Source organism: Oppia nitens, unplaced genomic scaffold (genome assembly GCF_028296485.1).
Source record: "Oppia nitens isolate AA-2021 unplaced genomic scaffold, nextdenovo-longstitch-racon4-pilon3 scaffold1_pilon_pilon_pilon, whole genome shotgun sequence".
NCBI classification, from domain to species: domain Eukaryota; kingdom Metazoa; phylum Arthropoda; class Arachnida; order Sarcoptiformes; family Oppiidae; genus Oppia; species Oppia nitens.
This window is the reverse complement of record NW_026533199.1, coordinates 7,293,015-7,318,022: the sequence shown is the minus strand read 5'-3', so window position 1 is coordinate 7,318,022 and position 25,008 is coordinate 7,293,015. Positions and strand designations below refer to the sequence as shown.

The 25,008-nt window shown below is 22.5% G+C and overlaps 1 protein-coding gene and 1 long non-coding RNA gene across 2 annotated transcripts in view; both read right to left on the bottom strand.

Annotated features, from left to right (window-relative positions):
• Positions 1 to 68: 68 nt before the first annotated feature.
• LOC128966463 (irregular chiasm C-roughest protein-like) lies at positions 69 to 6,039 on the bottom strand. The gene is made up of 10 exons (XM_054313314.1): positions 5,985 to 6,039; positions 5,814 to 5,912; positions 5,655 to 5,738; positions 5,327 to 5,568; positions 4,219 to 4,942; positions 3,958 to 4,079; positions 3,773 to 3,874; positions 1,837 to 1,915; positions 715 to 1,124; positions 69 to 584 (listed from the first exon to the last, which is right to left on the bottom strand). Exons 1-10 carry the CDS (start codon positions 6,037 to 6,039, stop codon positions 177 to 179), a joined length of 2,325 nt encoding a protein of 774 aa, XP_054169289.1. The 3' UTR covers positions 69 to 176.
• Positions 6,040 to 6,111: 72 nt separating this feature from the next.
• LOC128951791 (uncharacterized) overlaps positions 6,112 to 25,008 on the bottom strand; it is a 46,849-nt gene continuing 27,952 nt past the window's right edge. Inside the window, exons 3-5 of the long non-coding RNA XR_008484426.1 lie at positions 22,851 to 22,929; positions 14,357 to 14,445; positions 6,112 to 6,164 (exon numbers count right to left, since the gene is read on the bottom strand). This is a non-coding gene — a long non-coding RNA (uncharacterized LOC128951791). The remainder of the gene's footprint in view (positions 6,165 to 14,356; positions 14,446 to 22,850; positions 22,930 to 25,008) is intronic.

Genomic DNA, 25,008 nt, shown 5'->3' with positions numbered 1-25,008 from the left:
ACTATAAGATATATTAAAAGCAAATAACTTTTGAAAATGATTTTCAATAATATATTTAATTTTTAACTATTATATACATGAAGTGTCTCTTTTGTATCAAATGAGTTCACAAGTAGTCATTATAAGCACATAATCACTGACAGCACTATAACAAAGCACAGGTATGTGTATTTGTATCAGACATGTGTAGCCAACTGATTGTTCACCGCTGACTGTCCGATGTGTCCATTGTTTGTGATATATCTTTGACTGGCGCTATACATTCCGGCAGATAATTGATTATTACTGTTATTATTATCACTACTACTTGTTGTCACAATTGATGACGAATTGGATGTCCGTAGATATGGATTGGCGTAACCAACGGATCGGTACCTTTGGTCGGCTACAAGTGTACCATACGTGGGCTCTATTGCATAACTGGCCCTTTGATTGTCGACGGATGAGATAATTATGGACGCGTGAGGTGTCTGTGTTGGAGACACTGTTGACACGTGATTTGATGTCAATTGAGTCGATGGCACCAATAGATAGTCGTGTCCGACATTGTAGTCAACATAAGTCGGGATAAATCCGTTTGCATTCTGTTTATAAAATAATAATTTTTATAATTTAACATAAATTTATAATTATATAAAAAAATTAAGGATATTTAGGAATAAAATTACAAATAAAATAAAAATCATTTTTAACACAAAATTAAAAAATAATTACATGAATTGAGGGGAAAACTATGGGATGGGACTGATTGTTAGCATAACTATATATATTTTCAACTACTTGTTGTGCGATGTCTTTATGGACAGTCTGTTCATTACATTGCTGTTCGTTTTCATCCCAGTGTTGAGACAATGAACTGGCGGTCCGTACTTCTACTTTAATGTCGGAATCAGCTCCAGAACTGCCCGAATCCATAACCGAGTGATTCATATGTTTACCATTTAAAGCTGTACTGTTGCCTACAGTTAATACCTGTCCTTTTTTCAGGTCATTCCCATAACTATCATTGTCTGTAAACTTATTTTTTCGTTTTAAACACAGAATAATTATTATCGTCGACGCGATTATGAATACAATTCCGCTTATAATTACACCAATCGATAGAACCAGTGGTGAAAAGTTTGCTATTATTTTAATTAAAAAAATATTCTGTTAAAAACTCATTTATTTTATAAATATTAATATCAAAATAAAATATAAAATTAATTCTAAATTAATTCAATAACTATTGACTTAAATTATATTACATGTTATTATTGTATATTATCTTTTTACTAATGAGAAGATAACTAATGGCTTCATTAGTAATTAAAAATAAATGTAATTCATATTTAAAATCGAAATTATAGATAAGATATTAATATAATTTTCATTTGTAAATTTCACTTATAATTATTAGATTATTTATAAGATATTAAAACAGTTCAAATATAAAGTATATAAAACTACTGTTAAATTGAATTTTAATTTATGATGTTATCAAATGACATATCTATGTTAAGGGAAAGCCCTAATGAATATATAAATATTATTGTATTTTTAAACTCGCTTTTATAATACGTATACCATTACTGTATTACAGTTATATTGTGTGCTAAAATATCTTATTTTAATACTAATGTATATACGAAATAATATCATTTATAATCACTTTTATTATCCCTCATTATCCCATTTAATCTAAATCTACATATAATTAAACTATAATTTATGACTTTAAATCATTTTAATCCTTATTTTAAATATTTTTGTAATTTAAAAAACAAGTGTTTAATTCACAAAAATATCGTAATATAATCAGTGGTTAATTAATATTTAAAATAAAAAATAACTTACATTCTTGAACTAATGTAATGATTTTATATTCAAATCCATAATCATTCCAAACGCTACAGTTATATGAACCGAAGTCACTCTAAAATTTTTAAATAAATAATTAAAATTTATAAAAATTTAATAAAACAATATTTATTATAGTATATTATATAATATAAACTATTAATAAAAAATTTACAATTTAAATATCATATTTAATAATATAAATATCTAAACTGAAAGCATAATTATATTATTTTATAAAAGTAAAAATTCTAATATATATTTTGTTTTTTAAATAAACACAAAAATATATTGTAAATTAAATAAACTTATATATTTGAAAAGTTTAATTGCAAATCATTAATATTAATAATTATACTGTATTTCAATGTTTGTTTAAATTGCTACTAATTTCCTTATAATATTTATTAGTGGTTTTACTAATTAATTTATAATAATTAAAAAGACTATAAATATAATACAAATAAATAATGTCAATAATAATGTATACACATTTGCTCTTATTTAAATATTTTTTTAAATGACATAAAATTTTTTAAACTTTAGTAATTAAATAATTTTTTTACAAAAAGTTATAATAAAAATGCAGTTAACTGCTCATAATTTTGTCAATCATGTGATTATAATGTAATAAAACTAATTTTTTAATTTCTATAAAGTCCTTAAAATTACACATTATTTAGTTTTTTAAAAACAAATAAGAACTTTTATATCAAATATATAAAATTTTAAGTAAATAAGATATAATTTAAAGATTTAATCGTTAATAATAATATCCAAAGCAATTAAGCTTTAAAAATATATAAATGCTAAATAAAATTTAGCAATTAAAATAAATTTTAAGTATAATTTAAGCAAATTATATTAATGATCAAGAGATACAGCAATTTTTAAATACTGTATAGTAAATTGTATAGTATTTAGAAAATGTAGTTTTAGAGACACCATATATTTAAGTAACTTATTAAAGTATTTTAATATTAAAATCATAGCCTGAGAGCAACCATGTCTTATACCATATTAATATACTAATGAAAGGTATATATCAAACGTGAATCTCAACAACATATGTATAAAAAGTTTTGTAACGCATCTAAAATAATAACATTGATAATTATATTAGTATTATTAAATAACATGGTGTATACATTAAGAAAAACAATTTTTAATGTTTAATATGTTTTAAAATAAAACTAATTATATCTATATTTCTCTCACTCATATATTATAAAGTATTTAATTATTTAACTATTAATCAATTGATTGACAGCAAAGGTATCTAAAGGGCGATATTTCAGGACATGACCTAAAATTTGTTTTTTTATTTTTTATTTTATAATTTTTACTATATAATAAAATATCGTGACAAAATTTAATAATAATTTTCTCTATTTTTCGGTTACTTATATTTTATATAACAGTCCATTAAATAAAGGCTTATATCGATTAATAATATTTTCATTCTCAACAAAATAAAAATTTTTTTAAATATTATATATCAGCAGTTATGCTCTCAATTTAATTATTAAATTTTATTGATAATTATATAAAAAATAATATAAATATCAATATAAATATAGCATAAATTTTTTCTCAAATGATTAATCTCTCTATAATGTGATACAAACTGAAAACAATTTTACAGAAAAAAATAAACYAAACGTCTGAATCAAATCGTGACATTATATTCATGTTTGTGTAATAATTAACATTTTGTTATGCTTTGCTTATATTAATATTAGTTGCTTTCATAAATTGCGTTAATATATAATCAAGTTTACTAAACAAACTGTATTGTATGACTGTATCATATCGATAGCTTAATATAAATAAAAGTGTAAATTTTATGTTCATATAGAAAAAGTACAAAATTTAATGACTTTATTATAATTTATTTATTAATATCTAAAATAATAAATTATAAAAGACTTACTATTTTAGATTTTCTAATAGAAATCATTGACCGAAATGTTGAGTCCGATTGAATGGTGTCTTCAATCAGTTCATAGCCATCGTTGTTATCCACGTCTACCAACTAATTAAAATATACAACATTTTTATTTAAAATTAAATTAAAACAATTAAAGTTTAAATAAATAAAATAAAATTAATACAAACCCGTGAATTATGAAACCATAATATCTTTGATGGCGAAGGAATTGAGTCTATAATACATTCGACAGTAACGGACTGTCCTTCAGTGCCGTATTGAACATATGGCCGTCTGATTCGTGGCGGACCTAAAATTAGTAAAATTAAATTGTTAGACATATTGGTCTCATATTTATTAGTTTAGTTAAAGTAATCACAAATACTGTAATATYTAAGTATATATATATATATAATTAAAAGTTATAACTGAAGACAAAAAAAACAAACCTTTAATAAATACAAGACTTTGTGCTGAAATCTCAGCAAATCCTTTGACAGATGCTCTGCACATATATCGTCCAACTTTGTCGGCACTCATATCACGAATCATTAATTCGGGTCCAGTGCTCATCACTTGAGTACTGCCAGCCATAAGCCATGTTATGTTAGGTCTGGGATTGCTGTCGACATCACATCTTAGAGTGATTTGTTGTCCCATTTGACTGCCAGTAGACGAATCTAATGGTGTCCTAAAATATGGTCCGTAAATCACATCCAGAGTCCATTTTGCGCGACCGACGCCCACACTGTTGGCTGCTTCGCAACTGATGACCATTCCGTTCATATCTTTGCCGACTTTATCTATGACTAGACGTGAGCCGTGATCGCCGACAACTGGTTCGTCATTTTTGAACCATTTGTACGTCAATTGACTGGGATTTCCGACGGCATCGCAAACCAATTGGACGTCTTCTCCGATGTGTTGTTGAACACTCTCTGCTTGTATTCGTACTTCTGGTGCATACCTGACCTCAACTTTAATGTGTGTATACTTTGGTTGTTTTAGTGCCGCGTTTTCTGAACGACAGGTCAGTTGTTTTCCGTCAAACTCTTTACTGGCAATGAATGTCCACTTAAGAGCCGCATTCCAACGCTTTCCATCACTTAATAGTTGTGTTGTATATGATATGCCACTCGTCACTGGATTTCCCTCCCAATCCAACCACGTTAGCTGTCATTTAATTATATGAAAACACAATTAAATTTAAGTCTATTTCTGTTTTTAGTCTATTGTTTAAAAAAATTCATCATTTTTTAAACATAAGCTGTGATTCATTGAAATCCAACTAAAAGTGAACTCAGGTTTTAAATCTAATCAAAAGTCATTATAAAATTCATAATTCATTTAAACACTCAATGAATTGTAAGATTTAAAATATAACACAAAATAACAAATCAAAACTCTTAGAGATTTCATTGAAAACGGATTATAAATAAAAGTCTAAATCAAATGAATGAATGAATGAATGAATGCATAAACGTCTCAATGAATGAATAAATGAATACACGTCTAATGCATAGACAATAGAGCACTGGTATGACATATATTGCTTACCTCAGCGGGTGGTTTACCGCCGTGTGCTTCACAGGTGAGCTCTACTGTAATGCCAGCAGTTGTCCTCAGGTAATCTCCCTGTGCTCGGGACTGGACTATCACTGGATGTTCTGGTGGAGCGAATATAGTGAATGTTGCGCTCCGGGATCTGATTCCTCTGATCCCATCAGAAGCTCCCACCTGACACTGAAACACTGCATCGTCTTCAAGAGAAACGGAGCTGATTTGCAACGAAAAGTCACCTAAAATTTTGTATAAAAGTTTTAATTATTACACTATTTCTCTATAAATACAACAGTATTTATAGTTTATAACATTTGATACATACCTTCATCATCGGTACCGATCATCAAATAACGTGGAAAACCATTAAGTGTTCGGTCGGTTCCCAAACCGAAACCATCGCGAGTCCCTATAATTATGTTTAATAATTATAATTTTTACAATCAATTAATTAATTAATTAATATACAGTAATATTGACATACATTGTAAAGTGCCCTGTTTATGGTCTACCCTACAGGGAAGTATCACTGTATCGCCAACTATTGCTGTCTTATCGCTCGGCTCTATAGCAAACCGTTGATCTATTCAGTCATTTATTTATTTTAAGCAAATTATTAATATTTGATATTTTAATTTTGTAATAATTAACTTACTTTGTTGTCCATTAACACATTTACAAACAATTACTGCTAATAACATAAAAATCATAGAATGTCTGACAAATATTTTTGTCAACATTTTTATAATTTTTAAAATAATTGTCTAATAATTTGTTTATATTTTCCAATTTCTTTAAACTTTACATACGGATTGTTTTAAAGCTTTTCATTTATCTGAAAATAAAAACCACATAWGATTACATTAATTAATATTATATTATAATATGTGTATATAAAGACATTTAAGTAATTGTAAGACACAACTTAGTCAATCAACGTTAATATTGATAAAAATTGAATAAATTTTATTGTTAAACACTCAAAAAGATAACATTTTTCTAACCCATTAAATACTAATCGCTTCACGTATTATTTGAAATCCCAACACTTATAGTGTAGCGATAAAAAAGTTTAACAAATAAAACACAAATGCTGTAAATCTTAGTGTATTTTTTCTTATATAATTTTGTTTGTTTCCACTTTTATTAATGTCTTATTATTATTATTATTACTATTATTCTTTATGTTATTACTACTATTTCAATGTTTTTGATACATATTTCCTGTGGATAACTGACTGTAAAAGAGTCATACAAAACGACAAAACAATTGTGCAAAAAAAARTTATGTTGCGATAGAAATAAAATTAAATTTAAGAAGTGATGTTATATAAGAAAAAATATTATACAGTATATAGTAATAAAAAATAAACAATTATTAATATCTAATAAAATCTTTAAAATAAATAMAGAATTATTAAATATCTTTTTTATATACATTTTAAACACATAAACAATGAATAAAAATAAGTAACTAATGTATAAACATCATAAAATTAAGAAACTTACTATTTTTWATAATAGTGCCAACTCTTAATACAATTATAACATTTGACACAATTATTATTATACATCATTCACCAAACAGTCAATCAAATAATGCCTATAAAACACTTTTTTATGCTTTAAGAGTACTTGAAGTCAATCACACAAATCAGCTAAATATCGTTATATTTAGTATATCTATCTTTTATAGTGTGTGTATGTGTTTGTAGGCTTTCCTATCATTGATGTGTTTTGAGTATCAGTGCACAAGAAATGAATGTCATAATCGGGAAGAGAATCATATTTCATATCTTATAAAGACATGTATTTAAGGGCTGACTCACTGAGTTTGAGGCAGTGATACCTAACTGGGAGATAGAGAGGAGCCGGTGATGACTGTTATGGCCGATAATCGGCTATAGAATAACAGTCCAAATATATATCATATATTATATACATATATAACTTATATCTATAGATTTATTTTCTCTTTTTTTCTGTAAAAAAGTGATTTTTAAGACATCTATTAATCATTTTGTGGTTCAATAAACTCTAAAAATACCATAACTGTTACACTGTTTACACAAACAGTTAACACATTATAAATAAAATCAATAAAAATCAAAAATGTKTTTTCTTCTCGTAAAATATTGTTATTAAAACATTATATAATATATTTATACAATTTATATAAAAAAATATTTTCGTCCATTTCTTATTAATCCATTTTTCTATATAAACATCTATATTATGGTTGACATGGCTTATAAAACCACATCTATTAAGAGATATTTCATTTCTAATCAAATGTATAATTAATGTCAGTGTCAGGTGTTTTAGTCGACATTTGAAAATAAGAAAAGAAAGATTTGCTTTACTGTCACAACATTTTAATTAAATAATAGTTTTGTCCAATAATTTTACATTTATTTGTTTTAATTTTTAATATAAGTGCTATTATATCCTATGTTTTAATTAAATAACATATTTTTGTTCAATAAATATTGTGTAAAGTTTGTGATTTTTAATAAATCAATTATAATTTAATCAATAAAATAACTTTTTGTAATGAATAAAACAATGTATAAATCATTTGTAAACGGATTTACTTTTATATAATCGCATATTTGTTAAAATCATTTGTTTTTAGAGTCGATATACAAGTCTTTCTCTCACTCTTTATATACAATTTAGTATTGCATAGAATTTTACGTCAATTGAAGCACAAAATGCATGAAAACATGTAATTTATATAAAATAAAGGCTTGTTTTGTAAATGAATGGGAGATATGTTTAATTGAAATCAGGAATTAGTGTCGCATAAACTTAATTAAACATCACATCACTGGAAAATACACTGTTAGGTATACATACATTGGGAAAGGGATGAAAAGAGTGAGCACCGGGAGATCATATGCGTTGTGGGGATAGACGAGATGTGAGAGTGAAAGACCTCTCTGTGTTAATCACACACATTGTGAGCACAGTGTAGTCACCGATAAAATAATAAATTTTCAACTGTTTTATGGCATATAAATTAAACATTGAATTAGTTTCTAAAACAATAWTTTTTTTCAAAACAATATATAAATTCCTAAAATGATTTAACAATTTAAACTAAAAACAAATATATATATATATATATACTGTATATACACATATAAATTTGTACACATTTTACATGAATCAATAAAGTATGTACTGTATAATCTAAGCTAAATAATTACAAACAAATTATGTATATTTGATTTAATATAACAATATTTGACTAATACTTAAATTTTGTATTAAAAAATAATAACGTATTTATATAATGAATGGAAATATGTTCAAAATGTTTGTTATTTGAGTAAAACTTTGATATCATAAAAACTATACACACATTAATAACAGTAGTAAATACTGTCTCAATATATATATACTGTATATGTTTGTGTCTTTTGCTGTCTTAAGAGTGACTTTTGAAAGATAAACATAAAGTCTATGAAGAAGTGGAAGAAGAAAATAAATGATATGATTAGCACTCGAGTCGTAACCAACCCTTCTCTCTATAGCTTTCTTATGATATATTAGATTGTCTTATAGTTAGTTAGTTAGTCAGCAGTTATGCAGACATATCATGTTGACTATCGGTGCTGTCTATCATACAGTGCTATGAGATGCGTGAGAAAAGCTTTTTTAGGCTATCATATTATGCAATAATAATAATAATAATTTTTATATTAAACTAAATTTTAGAACCATTTTTTAAATACAAGTTATCATAATATTCAAAAACATTTGATTTTATTACAAAATATGATGATAATAATAATAATAATATAAAAAATTTTAATAAAAATAAGTTTTAAAACAAATCAAATGATAGTTAAACTTGTTTAATATCTGATCTAAATTTTGGGATTAAAAATTGAATAATATTTTTATTTAAAACGTGTATGTTTATCAAAATAATATTATTGTAAAAAATTTGAGGTAAAAACAAATTAAACCAAAAACACCTTTTATGGTATTTAATAAAAAAATWAATCCTTAGTAAAAATTTATTATATGAAATAAAAGATYATAAATTAGTTAATAAAAATACTGGGAAAATGTTTTTAATGAATTAGTTTTTATGTTTTCCTTATTTTATTTTAAGCAAATAAATATCAATATATTTTCATGAAGAGTTTATATAATATTGATATAAATGTAATAATGAATATTCATAATATATTTTTTGTTATTTAATATGAACTAAATTTGTTGGATAATTAGTCATAATATCTTTGAGGTATTTTCAATAATATTTGTAACAAACATTTTTATTTTGTCTTTCAGCAAAAATAATAAATTCATTAATTGTAATATTGAAAAATTATATGMAATTATAAATCAAATGTAATTACTGTCACATAATATAATGGATATTTTTATAATTAATTCATTTAGTTTTTGCTTAAACACAATAAATCAATAGTTTAATAAATTATTTATTACAAATGATTAAATCAATAGATCAATTGAATTAATTTAAAATTGTGAAAAACATTTTTGAAAATATTTTAGGTCAGCACTATATCTAAATTAAAATAATTAACAAATAATTTAATTAATTCAGTAAAATAATAAAATATGTTGTTTGTCATATAACTAATTAAAGTTAATTGCATGTAATAACAATTAATTTAGTAACTAATTTATTTATTTATAATATATATACAGTATATATATATATAAATATAATAGTTATGCATTTTATATTTCATTATAAAATATTTTATTTATACTAAAATGTGCATGTTGAAATGATGAAAATTTTACACAATTTTACTATATTAATTAGAATTATACTATACATTAAATTAATTAGAACACTGTTTTAAATTAAGCTGTTAATAATTAATAAATATTTTTTAATTTAATGATATAATTATTTACAAAAATATTAATAATAAAAATATAATTAAACTTTATGTAGCAAATCATAGCAAATTAACATTATAGCCATCATTAATACGAAAATATTATAACATTTACTATAATATGATATATTAGTCGACATATTTTGATAAATCATTGTGAAGGTTATAACTTATTTGACACTTTGGYTATACTAAAACATTGAGGACAGGGATGTCAGTTGTGTTAATCGCTTGTGATTGAGAGGCAAATGTATGAAAATGAATGAATGTACTGAAGATGTGATATAAATATTTTGCAAAAAAAAAATCTTATTTAATAACAAATAATAAAATAAATGATTATATAATATATATAAATATAAAGATATTAAACGATTCAAAGAGAGTGTGTTTGACTGAAAGAGTGAGAAAAAGATTCATTCATTTGATGGCTTGCTTTCAATGGCACCGTTTGATTGAGAGAGCACTGGGAGGCCAGTGTGAGTGGTTTGTTTGAGAAACCATGAAATTGATGGATAAATAACAAGATTTGGTCATATTTTGTATGATTTGTTATATTATAGGCAACAGTTTGTAGAGAAATAAATAGATTTTCATTCAATCATATGTTAGTAAGCAATGAAATGGCAATAATGCTGTATATGATATAATATTATGAGATATCAAATATAATCATATATGGGATCGACTGTCGACTTACAATCTTTGACATAACTATCGGATGCCGACACTTCATAGCTATCAATATGAATGTTATTTTTATTACCAAAATAACAATATATTTATTACAGTTGAATATCACATTTCTGAATTTTATTATATTTTAGATTATTAATGTGATATCAAATTATAACTAATAAATAATCAAAATAAAGGTTAGATTATACATTTAATCACTATTTTTCTTATACCACAGTTTTATTTAATCTTTTCAAAAAATAAGATATGAATTTTATAATGTTATTAATAGAAACTATAAATAATAAAAGCACGATATTATCATATAAACTCAATGCTTATTAAATGCGTTATAATAAGTGTTGTATTTTCATAACAACTAGTCATTTAGTTTGCATAAAAAATATATTTAATATATTTTAAAACATATCAAAATGTATTTAATAATTTAAAACCATTAGTGATATAAGTGTTGCAATAAATTCTTGCACCAACTTTTATACAATGCTATACTCATTATACAGTATATTGTATGGTATAATACTATATAATGTTTATAATATACTATTCTATACAGTAGTATAGATAGGTACACAAAATAAATGGATTTTGTATTTCAAACAAATTATTTATTAATTACTCAAAAAATCTTCTTATCGTTAAAATTCATGTATTAGTTATTCATATAAAAAATTACAGCTAAGAATATTCTCTATAAATACAGTATTACTATCATTATTAATATTACTTTACAAATAGAGTACAGTATGTCTAGCAATAAACACATAAATTCAATGAATAAATTATATTATTTGTCGACAAAAAAACTATATATACTGTATATTTATATTTATTATTTTATGTTATTTAGAAAAGACACTCATTATTTGGTTCAACACAAATATCTTGACTTCTCTTCAAAAAACATTAGTAAATGCAATAACAGTTGTAATAAAAACTTATGATTATAACGATGTGCGAGAAAACCAAAACATTTGTGTCAACTTTAAAGTTAAATTGTTTTATCTATAAAATGCAAATATTCTCAAAATTACTTTTGGGTTATTATGTAAAGATATATTTATGTTTATATGGTTTTTATTTAATTATGCATTTCAAAAAATCTATTTTTCTTATAAAATATCAAATAAAATTATAAATTACAGAAAATTATGCGATTATTCAAGATAAAATGTATAAAATGTATAAAATGTATAAAATGCACACAATAGTAGTAATATGTTATTTTTAACAATTATACAATGTAAACATTTTCAAAAATCTACAAAATACAATACAATAAGAAACTTCATTATATAAAAATTTATATCACACAATTTATTTATTAGTTAGCATAACATTAGCCTAAAATGTTTTATATTTGGTGTAAAATTTTATATTAAATAATTAGTGAGAGATTTTAAATGAGACTCTGATTTTTGCAACATATAATAATTATGATGAAAAATAAATGAAAATTATTTTAAATAAATGTTATATAAATCTCTTTAAAGTATATGTATAACGCATAATAGTGTTTCACTCTTTTATGTAAAAGTTATAATAAAAACTATAAACGAGTGAAACATTAGTTTCAATGAAAGGAAACATACCATTAGTCAGTAGGCATTACTGATATAACCCTTTCACTCATAGACTAAAATTAGAGTAAAAGAGTAAATTGAAAAATTGTCTGAAATGTGAACTCTTAAAGACATTGTAAACGCAAGGAATTTAGAAAATATACGGAATTTTAATTATCGGCGCTGACTGTCCTCTACTGACAAATCAAGATCGACAGCTCAGACCTATTGATGAGACACCACTTCCCCTTTAAAATAGTTCAACAAAAAAGTGTAAGTTTCCAATTATAGACAGTCATTCATACAAAAAGCATATTTATAGGCATTATATAAATAAAATGTATATATAATACAAACAAAATTCTGTCATAAGATAAACAAGAATTTAGACACAAATTTTTAAACACATTATATCCATCAGTGTTATAGTAAGTGAGTGAGCACTGGGAGGTGTTGTATGACAGAGCAAACAAAGTCATTGATTTTCAAGTGACCTATAGTTTAATAGCTGTTTTTAGAGCTTTTGAMAGCTAAATGACATTAACAACAGTGCATTGGTTTGTATTATGGGTTTGTGTTTAGTGTACATGTAATGTGTGTTTTCTCTACTTATATTACAGTTAAGAGTATACACACATTGATATAATTGTTGTTTAGGTCTATCCTCTATCTTATGTTTAAGGTCTGAATGATTGAGAGCCTCTTGTGTTCATTTGGCGAATATAAGGGTTAAACCCGATATAGTCTCGGAAAGCACATGGAGATGGAGATGAGCCTACAAATGGGTGTTCTATAACTACTACCAGTGCTATGTCTAACATAATGGACACATACACACACATCTGGTGTCCAAACATTTTCTCTTAATATAAGTGCTATTTGTTTGTACTGTAGGTTAACAAACATTGCACTGACATTGCATATCATTCTTATATATTGTTAAATACACAATACATTACAAACATAACTCAATGTTTGCATTTGCTTTAAAACTATATATGACTTACAATAAACAACTGATTTGATATCATTTTAAATAAAAGTTTTATAATTAACAAAATTATATAACAGTTTGTGTAACATTTTTTAATTATATTTATATTTTATACAAACTCAACTAATACTATATAGCAATTAATATTTCATTCATATAATTAAAATAATATCCATTTCCCAATCAGCTTAAAGCTTATGAATTCAATGAAAAGCATTAAACAAAAGGCTTGTTATCTCTGGTCTTAAATCATATACTAAACCGAAAAATATGTGCAAAACAAGAAATTCATATCATTTTAGAGCACATGTAGTATTAATATCTAACAATGTCTTTGTCTATGTCTTGGTGTGTGATCTACACTATTATGTGACTACGAGAGTCATAATAAGCTAAAAATATGAGGAATTAATTTTCGAGATTTTTGTCTATTTTTGTACCGGTTTTACAACATAGCTGTGTATTATGTGTTTGACTATAAACAACACAAATATCCGCATTAATATATTGTGTGGTCATACAGGACAGACATTTATTATATATGTAATGCAATAGATTTCAAATAAATCTCTTAGCCTTTTGTCACACAACAGTATCCAACTGTCCTCTAATTAAGATTAATAGGATGTCTGGCACTGGAGTTTGTGACCCTTTTCTTTATTATAGTTATAACCGGACATTACATTAGGCTTTTTTGAGTGACAAACAAACAAAAATAAATGCAATTATCATTTGGAGATCATTTTTGAAATGAAAAATATGTTAAGACATTACATGTTTAAGAAAGCAAAAACATGTCTTTTATGTGTATCTGTACTCTCATGAGATGACAGTAACAGAAAATTATAATTTAATGAATAAAAAGCAAAAATTAACTCACATTTTAGGACAAGTTTTATTCAGTCAATTTGCTTTTAATACTATCTTTTCTTTTTGTTATCTTTACTTCTCCTAAATTGCAATCGATATCTGTAAATAAATATATAAATTAAATATAAATAAAACAAAACATTTAATACTTTAAAGAAAAAATAATTTAAATGTTTTGTAAATGATATCTGTCATAGATATATGAAACTAATTTATATTAAAACTAAAAGAAAGATAAGAAGCAAAAAACAATCAAAGCTTTTAGTAGCAAAAAACAAATACATTATATAAAACATAATATAAATAGGTTTTATTATACAGTATTTGWTTCTATACAATATATCAAATATAAATGAAAATATAATAATTTAAGTTTTAGAAAAAAATATTTATAAAATTTTCTTCCATATTATAGATTATCTTACAAATCATTTAATATTTTTATATAATTGTTGTGCTTTAAGTTAAGTATATAGATATCTATTTAGTTTTAATGTTTATCTCTATACAATATATGAGTCTTTCAAATATATATATATATATATATATATATATATAACTAGAATACAGGGAGAAGTTTAAGTTTTGGTGAATCCTTTTCCTGAGCTCATCAACAGCACAAACATTATCATCAGCTGCACTGTTGGCTTACAAGAGTAAAACACTGGTAAAGCCATTAAAAAGGAGAGATGTTATGTTAGGGAGCAATACGACAGTGTTGTAGATATTGAATCAAATGTATGATTACTACTACTGATGAAAAAATAGATATTAGATATAAACACATCAAACTACTGTACATTATATATAAAAATGAGAAACATTTTTTAAAAATTTAATACTACTGTAAACTTTAAGTTTTATATTTTTGTTGATTAAAATATTGTTATAATTTATTTTTAAATATAGTGTGAAAATATTTATCTGATAATATTTTAAGAGTATCACTATTTTTATTAATATGTCTGTGTGTGTGTTAAATAATTATAGACAAATAAATATTTATATTATARTAATTGTTTAATATATCAAATATACAGATGTTTTGTGTGTGAATATAATTCCGTTTTGTAGTTTATTTTCTCAAATAAATTTATTTTCTAATTTGCAATACAAGAGTTCATTAAAGTTGCGCCAACTATTGATAATCCAATTCACAAGAGATCTGTCTATAAAACCCCAATATATGTCCACTGATTACATATATATGTATGCCGTGTATATAAATATCGTTGCTCTCAGACACCAATCAATAGTGGTTTTAATAGCATTAATAAAGTAAATTAAAAAATTGCAACTAACTTTATACAAGTTTATAAATAAATTTTGTGTTGTTTTGTGTGCAAATGCCTTTCAGGTGTGTTTGTGATATCAATTTAAATAAAAATTAGTTTTTATACTATTATTTTACAAAAGTTAATTTTTTGCAAGTAATTAGATTTTTTATTGCATATACTATTTATCATAAAAATAACAGCATATAAAAAATAAATTTGTTAAAAATATCTATAAACATAAATAATAAAAATATATTTTTTTAAATATATAATAACTCATATACTTATATAAAATATAAAAATTTCAAACCTAATATCTCAGGCAAAGTGAAAGAATTGAAACATTTTCTCACATTATTTTCATTACTATTAAAGGTATTGATGAACACAAATCATTATAAACAAAAAATAAAATAAAAAATATTTTTATTTATATAACCACTCTTGAAATGTTGTCTATCAAGTGATTGCAAACTGGATCTAAATGTTAGCCCCGAGAGATGATACGGCTCTCAAATTATAATAGTCATAAACCAATCATTGGTAGAGTAAGAGAGTGAATGAATCAATGAATGAGAGAGAGAGAGAGAGAGAGAGAGAGAGAGAGAGAGAGAGAGAGAGCATTGAAGACCGTGCAAAGGGTCAGCTTCTCTGAGGAACTCCAAAATAGAGTCCTATCGACTATTAGATGGTTTGCTTGTAAAACAAGTATTTAATTTAAAGTGTATCGCAATCTTTTGGTTTGTAATTGAGATTAATTTCTTGAAAATAATAAATAAAAATAATATAAATATTCAAAGAAACTTTAGCCATAGTAATCGTGTCTTATAATAATAAATATATTAATAATTTATTGATCTATCAAATGACATTTCAATTAAATTGGTATACTTGTTATTAAATAATAATAATCATATGATGCCATTATATATTATATACAGTAATGATAGATAATTGAGAAATTCACATATAGATTATGTACGAAACAAAACAAATTTATATATAAGACAAACTTTACTTATATAAATAATTTTTTTTGACACAATTATTGAATGTGTGTAAAAACATAACGACAGGCAATAGTGATAAATGAAATATCCAATTGATAAATGATTTTATGTGAAATGATAAATAATTGTTTGAAAAAATGACCAAAATTTTTAAACCACAACATCACTGATCATATTATGGATAGTTAAACGGCTAATGGATAGAAAGCTTGAGTTATGAAAAAAACTTTTTATTATTATCACACAATCATTACGATATTATATGCTATAATACAATATAATAGTGAGAATAAAACTATTGAGTCGGAAATTAAACAATCTTTTGGTCTCTCTCTCTCTCTCTCTCTCTCTCTCTCTCTCTCTCTCTTATCTCAAACATCTTAAAAAGACACTAAAAATATTATTATTAATAATATTATTTTATGAACTCATAAACTCTATAATGTTTAGTCTAACCGTAAAATATTTTATATCCAAATGATAATATCAACTCTTTTGTAAAACTCATTATATTTCCTAACGACTTAGCAAACAATAAGTCTATAAACTGTGTTTAAGTTAAAATAAAAGTCAGGAAAATTTTCAAAATAAAAATGATTTATATATTCTAAACATTTATACAATTATATACCAGTTTTTTTTTTTGCAAAGTAAACTTAACATTTAATTACACAATAATTAAAACATTGATTGAATTTTAATAAATATAATTTTCTGATATAAAATAGATTAATTTTATAAAAAAACAATTTTTATAATAATTCTAAATTATTGCTTTCTGTATTTCAACACATAATCACCGATAGGATAACAGATATATAAATAAATATACTCTAAAATAAATGGTAACTAAAATAAACACAAATATATATATTATTTTTTATATTTAATTAATTCTGAATAAAATGAGTTCATACTTACATAAAAAAATAAACTATAAAAAACATAACACATATTATATAACATAATTAAGTCGTTTTGCAATTATATAATAGTAGCACTATATAAAAAACTATATGATAGATGTTTTTATATATAAGAAATTAATTAGATTTTAATTGAAATCTTGAGTTTTGTTGAGCCCTTTTAATACATAATATATAACATACTGACGTAAAATATTTTTTACTGTCTGATTATAATAATGGATATAATAACATATTATATATCATAATCAAACATCAAGTTCTTATTGAGTTATCATTTTTATGTGTATAATCAAATTGAATAACAACAATATATGATTAAATAGTGTTTATTTGAAGTTGTAATAAATTTATAAAAGTTACAAAATTCAATCCTAATTAATAGAAAAAAATTAATTGAAAAATATTTTGTATTAAATATATTTAGCATAAAAACTCATTTGATATTTAAATCAGCTATTATACAAATAAATATAAAAATAATTAGTTAATGATATATCAATAAATAAAATATAATTATAAATAATTTTGATATTTGATTAAGGCTTAAAAATCAAATTAGTTTACGTTAGAAAAATAAAAATTACTTTTTATGCAATATTAAAAACTTTATCATGCAAAATAATTGTGAAAATATGTTTAAAAATAATGTTATCCATTACATAACAATAATAAATTTTTCACATTAAATTTATATAATACAAAACTTCAATAAACTAAAATTTTTTATATAATGTTCTAAAATTCACTTTTTCATTAAAAATTCTAATGTATTGCTAACTATTAATATAATAGTATATAATATTTTGGCAAAAATGTAAGTTTCCCCAGATTTCAATAAAATTTATGATAAGTTATTCCATTAAATAGATATATCAGTTATTAAATGAATTTTCTGGTCTAGTATTGTACTTATAAAAAAAGTTTTTTATTTATAAAACTGCAATATTATAATATATGTTATTATGCAATAGTTATGTCGCTAGAGATTAAGGCCAAACTGATAAATATAATTTCACAGTTAAACTTATTAAATATTATACATTCATTATAATATTAATATCCACATAAATTATATAATAAAATTTTATTTTTATATTTTAGCTAAATTTCTCATATTTTTTGTTAATATAATGATTTTGTTAAATAAACAAAAATTATTACATAATGTATTGATCTATAATTAAAAAATTATACTATTTTTTAAAAATGCTGAAAAATAAAAAAAAAGTTAAAATTAATAAATAAATTAAACTATAATTAAATAGTGTTGCCGTTTTTAAATAACAATTAACCTTAATTAGTGTTGTTTGTAAATATTTATACAAAAAATTATCTTGAAAAAATCATAATATATTCAACAATTTTAATTATAAGTTATTAAAAAAGGCTTAAATATATTTATAACAGTCAAATCATTAATACTTATTTTAAAATATGCTTAAATTTTTAAAAAAATAATATATAGTATACAGAATATACTGTAGTAATACCGCAATAGTGATAATTATTTTATAGAATAATAAACATATAATAAATCATTTCTAATTTTTTTTATTCAAAAACAAAAGATAGTTTAACAATTAAGCAAAATTTTAACAATACTTAAATAATAATATTTTTGACTCAATTTATTTAATGTAATACATTGTGACAAATCTTTGTGAAAAATCGTGATAAAGTTTTGCAAACTAAATAAATTTTTCAGACTATTCTCACATCAATTAATGCAAATATAAATAATATTTATTAATATATAAAATATTAATTTTAATTAATTATGTATTGTATGTTATGACTAAAATATATAATAATTGTGTGAAAATAATAACATAATTTATATTATATAGTACTATATATAATAAAAATAATATTTTATTTTCTCAATGATATAATAAAATCGATATTTCTTTTATATATAAAACGATAAATATATCCGTATAAAAATATATTGTTTAATTTAATAGTACAACAATTTAATRTATATATATTAATTCAAATTAAATAATTAAAAAATTTATATCAATTATAATTCAATTAAAAATATAATTTCACACGAAAAGACATAAATTAAATATTTATTAGCAATAAAAGAAAATACTAATTATTATAAATATACTCTAAAAATTATTATATTAATTTTGATATGTAATTTTATGTTTATTAAAAATATTAGTAAATGCTAATTTTATAGATATAACAAATATTCAAATCAATACTAATAATAATTACAATACATTTTAAATACAGTAAATACAACAGTATTACAATATTTTATGCGTATAGTTATAATATACCAGAATAAAGACTGGCCCTTAAGCGATGATTCCCCCCATAAATATTTCACATTTTATGTATAGTACTACTAATAATATGCTAAAATTATTATATAATGTAAAGTCAATCAGCAATCAACAACATTTGTATTATTAAAGTTTTTTTACTCCTAATTATTACTTTATTTTTCATTTTGTTATTATAATGTTTTCAATGTATGMAATTTGCCAAATATGTATAGTATTGACTTTATGTTAGTTAGTATTAAATAGTGTATTAAAATGTATAGAAATATTACATAAAATTTATGAAAACTTTGGCTTATCTGTGCTTTTAAACAAATATACAATATTTCTCTTTATTTTTTAAAGTAGCAATTTTAAAAAATACAAAAATATACTGTACTTTTGTACATATATATATTTGTACTCTATATCATCTCATTTTGAAGTAAATGTATTTTTATATAAAAATTGTATTCAATTTAAGACCCGAAGGCATTACATGACAGAATAGTCAATGCGTTGAAAGAAATATTTGAAACAATAAATTGGTTTTTCATTTAACAGTTACGATATTTTTGCTCAACTTTATGCACTTTTTTTGTTTCTTACATAACATACAATAGTATCTCAAATAAACATTTTACAAATAYACATATACTCAATATCTAAATGTATTCAAACTTTTTTTATCTACAATATTGTTAATTTTAACATTATCTACTGTTTTAAAGTATAAATCATATCACTGTATTACGTTTAATACACTCTATATACTGTATTATATAAATATATTCAGTTGTTATTTAATAATTAGTTTATATAAAATTTCTAATCATAACTAATACTAAGCAATTCACTAATATCAACTAATCCAATAAAAATAAGTTGTATTGCTATACAGTATAAACCATTTTTAAAGAAAATCTAARTTAATATACAAAAACAATAGACATTGCCTTAAGGTATGTTAAATATGCTTTAAAAAGTGGACAAAAGTGTATTCAGTATATCTTATAGTAGAAAAACTTAGAAATACAATTTAAAAACATTTTTTCATCCAATTTTAACTAAAACAACATAAAAATATTACATTTAGAAGTACTTTATATTGAATACAGTTTTTATTTTAATAAATAACAAAATATTAGAAAGTTATATAATATAAAACCAAGTTGACCTATTGTTGTTATATATATATATATATAAAAAAATTTAATTAATTATTTTTTGTTGTTTTCAAAAGTAGAAGTTAAAACTAAATTAGTATTAAAATTTCATTTAAACAATAAATTTTAGCGTCAAAATTGTGTACAAAATTTGGTTATCTGTGGTGTGAAATGAGTTTTGTTATGAAGCCATAAGAAAATAATTGCAAAAAACCTAAAAAAATTTCCGATAAAATAGACTATACCTACAAAAACCATAGACTCAATGTATTTTTATTTTCTTCTAAACAAATTCATAAAACATTATTTCTATGGGAAAAGCAAAGCGTTGAATGACTTTCAATGGAATTTGATTTAAGATTGAGATAAACGTTACTCTCATTGAAAACTTATTGCAATCTCTGAATCACTCAACAAATGAAACACTAATATATCGCAAACCAGAAAAAAGTTATAAAACACTAGTATTTATAGTTTTAAAGACAATTTTTTATTACTATTTATTGTTTTTGTCGGAGATTTTTTCAGTGTTTCGGTACTTTTGATTGTTATCATCAATGAATTACTTCAAGGCTTTAAAGTTAGCAAAAATAACATTAGGTTTTAATATCAGTATTTTCGACATAAAACAGTTTTAAAAAAAATTTATAAATTTTAAAAAAATCAAACTATTAAATGATATTTCACTTTTATATCAGTTATTAATTTAAAAATGAATATATATATCGCTTAAAATAGATTAAATGTTTTAAAAAATTCTATATTTATTAATGATTTATAACCAATAATATTCGTAATAGAAAACTAAAAATATAATTTTAATTTAAAAATTTTAATAAGCAGATATAGTTAAATATTATAATAATTATTTTTAATATCTTAATCTAAATATACGTAATAAAATTTAAATTTATTAAAAATAAAATTAAGATGAATTATAATTTTTTCTCGTATTTCATTTATTTTTTAATCAAAAATAATCATAATTTCAAAGTTTTTTTTACTATTTAATCAAAAGCTTTAACACCGATATACTATAGAGAAAATGTTTGAATCAATACTATGATTAGAAAACAAATACAACGAAAATGAATCTTAAGACAAGTAATAGCACTTAATTTAATGGAAAAATTAAAAGTAAAAACGTTATAATAGTATTTCGCTTAAAAACAACACGACTTTTAAAGCTCACAAAAGCTAACATATCTTTTTAGAGTTTGATATAAAACATTAAAATTAATTTAATTAAAATGTTGTTTAAAAACTACATATTATCAAACTCTTATTATAAATTAGTAATAATTGCATATTTTATAAATTAAATGATTTAATATACTTTTATATACTTTAATATTGCTTAATAACTTTGGATTAAACTATAACTATATAAAAAATTTTGAATTAAATATTATTTTAAATTAAAATATTCTATATATTTAAATTAATGTTCAAAATGTAAAAAATTAAATTACATTTAAATATTAGTTATATTTAATAAAGCAAAATAGATTAAAATCAACAAAAATTAAATTACATAAAATTTTGTATGTTATATGTAATACATATAAATATAAATTTATACAGTATTAATACATTTATATTTTACTTTTAGAATACTAATCACAATTTGTTATAAAAATGAGGGAAAGGGTGTCTGTCTTTCTGTGTGTTTGTATGAAATGAGAGTCAGTAAGAGAGAGAGAGAGAGAGAGAGAGAGAGAGAGAGAGTAAAAAAGAGAAAGAAAGATTGAATTTAAAAAGATATCTTTAGCTTTATTTTTGTGCTTTTTATTAGCAATTATATTATCAGTGAAAAATGCAAAAGTATTGGTGCCTCACATACCGTATTATCTTAAAGTCAGTGCTGATGGTAAACGTCAGTCCTCTTGAGGATCTCTTGTCATTCAATTTGAGCTAAACTTCTGTAATCAAATTAAATACATAAAAATTAATTACGAACTTAAAATGTAAAGCAAATGGACAGGTATTGCAAAATAATAGTTGGGTTTCATTGAGTCTGTTGTGGCAAAGCATACGAATTACTTTAAAATGAATGTAAAAGCTTTCAAATAACAAATCAGTGAATATATAATCAAAAAAAGATATAATAACATATCAAAGCTTTTTCTAATAAATAAATGTTTCATTTCTATAGATAACTATAACTAGATTTTTATATGTAATATCAAAAAATGCTATTTGGTGTCTATTATATGCTTTTTATTATTGGTTTTGAAATTTACATTTAATCTATTGAATGACAATATTAAACAACAATACTATAAATAATGTGTAGATATAAAAATATTGAACAATATATACAAACTAAACTAAAATTGTCTGCTTATATCTATTGATGCATTGTATTTGCATTTTTCATAAATAACCACAATATTAAAGACAATGGAGAGTGAACTCAACACTCATTTGTTTTATGATACTCTCTCTYTCTCTCTCTCTCTCTCTCTCTCTCTCTCTCTCTCTCTCTCTCTCTCTCTCTCTCTCTCTCATTTAATGCTAAAACAAAATATATGAAGAAAATATTTTTCATCCATAAAAATATCGCATAAAAACAGTTATGAATTCAAAGTGAGAGTAGGATTGCATTGAGAGATAGTTAGAGAGAGAGAGAACAATAATATATAAACGGAAATATTATATGTATAAGAATCGTCTATCTATTCAAATAAATATAAGTAATATTTATAAAATATAAATATATATATACAGTACATAAATTTATATTTTATACATTTTTATATATAAATACTGTCTCTTATATATCCAACTATTTTCACTATAAAAATGACCGAAAAAACAATATTTTTGGAACAAAAACAAAATATACATTCAATTCCACGAATTAATAATTTGAAATATAATGTTATACTAAAAATGTATTATATTTCAGTATGTATTACATTAATGTATCATTTTATTATAATACAGTATAAAACTATAATATCGTACAATAATAATAAACTAAAATTTTTAAAATAAGCTTTTAATAATATATTATTATCAATATTATTATGTTTGATTACATGATTACTTTTCATCTAAATTATTTTTGATATTGATAAACAATAGAAAATAATAATTGAAAACTAAAGTTAAATAAAATAATAAAATTTGTAAACTATTTATATTTTTATTAGTTTTTATATATTTATGTATCGGATTTGTATTTAAACAAACAGAGCGCTAACATAAAAAGGATGATCATTAGTACAATCAAATCTATTATTACTAAAATATATTTTTGCATTTTATTTTAGATTTTTTAGATAATAATTAAAATTATTAATTATAACATTGTATTTTTTATAAATAATTCTAATTAATAATAATATCAATTATAATTATACAAAATTGTTTACTTATGACTTTTTATATTTTTATTAACTTTATATATTAATATAATCAGAAAATCTTTGAAAAGTATATTTAATATCAATCCTCTATTTGATTGGACGTCTGACAACTCTAGTCATACCAAACGTATTGAAAATTCTCGTAGAAATACTCAAAGGAATACTCGAGTTATGACAATAAAGTTATAGACTATAGTATTGCATATATTGTCATCACTTATGCAAACATTTTATTTCATTTATAAAAATACAATATACTATATATTGTGTTTATACAGTTACAGTATATACTAGTAATGCAAAAGTGCACAAAATTTTTTTAAAAATCTATATTTTTTATTGTGTTATGAGATGTATGTTATGAGATATGAGTAATGCATTGAATTTAAAAATTCATATATATTAAAGTCAGCACTTTATGAGACAAAAGTAAAAGAAAACAAAATAAAATAAAGAAAAGAGAAACAAATTTTATTTATAATTTAATTTTGTTTTATAAAACAAAGTTATTACTAAAAGTACGCGATATACTGTATAGTATCAATATTTAAGTCAAACTAAATTTATTTATTATATTTGTCATATAAGTAAGTAATTTTAACTTTTTTTATATGGAAACGTATGATG

Coding starts and splice junctions, on each gene's coding strand:
- LOC128966463 (XM_054313314.1), bottom strand. CDS start 6,039: ATGATTTTTATGTTATTAGCAGTAATTGTTTGTAAATGTGTTAATGGA. Junction 5,739..5,813: donor TAAACAGGGCACTTTACAAT/GTATGTCAATAT, acceptor ACATAATTATAG/GGACTCGCGATGGTTTCGGT. Junction 5,569..5,654: donor GATCGGTACCGATGATGAAG/GTATGTATCAAA, acceptor ACAAAATTTTAG/GTGACTTTTCGTTGCAAATC.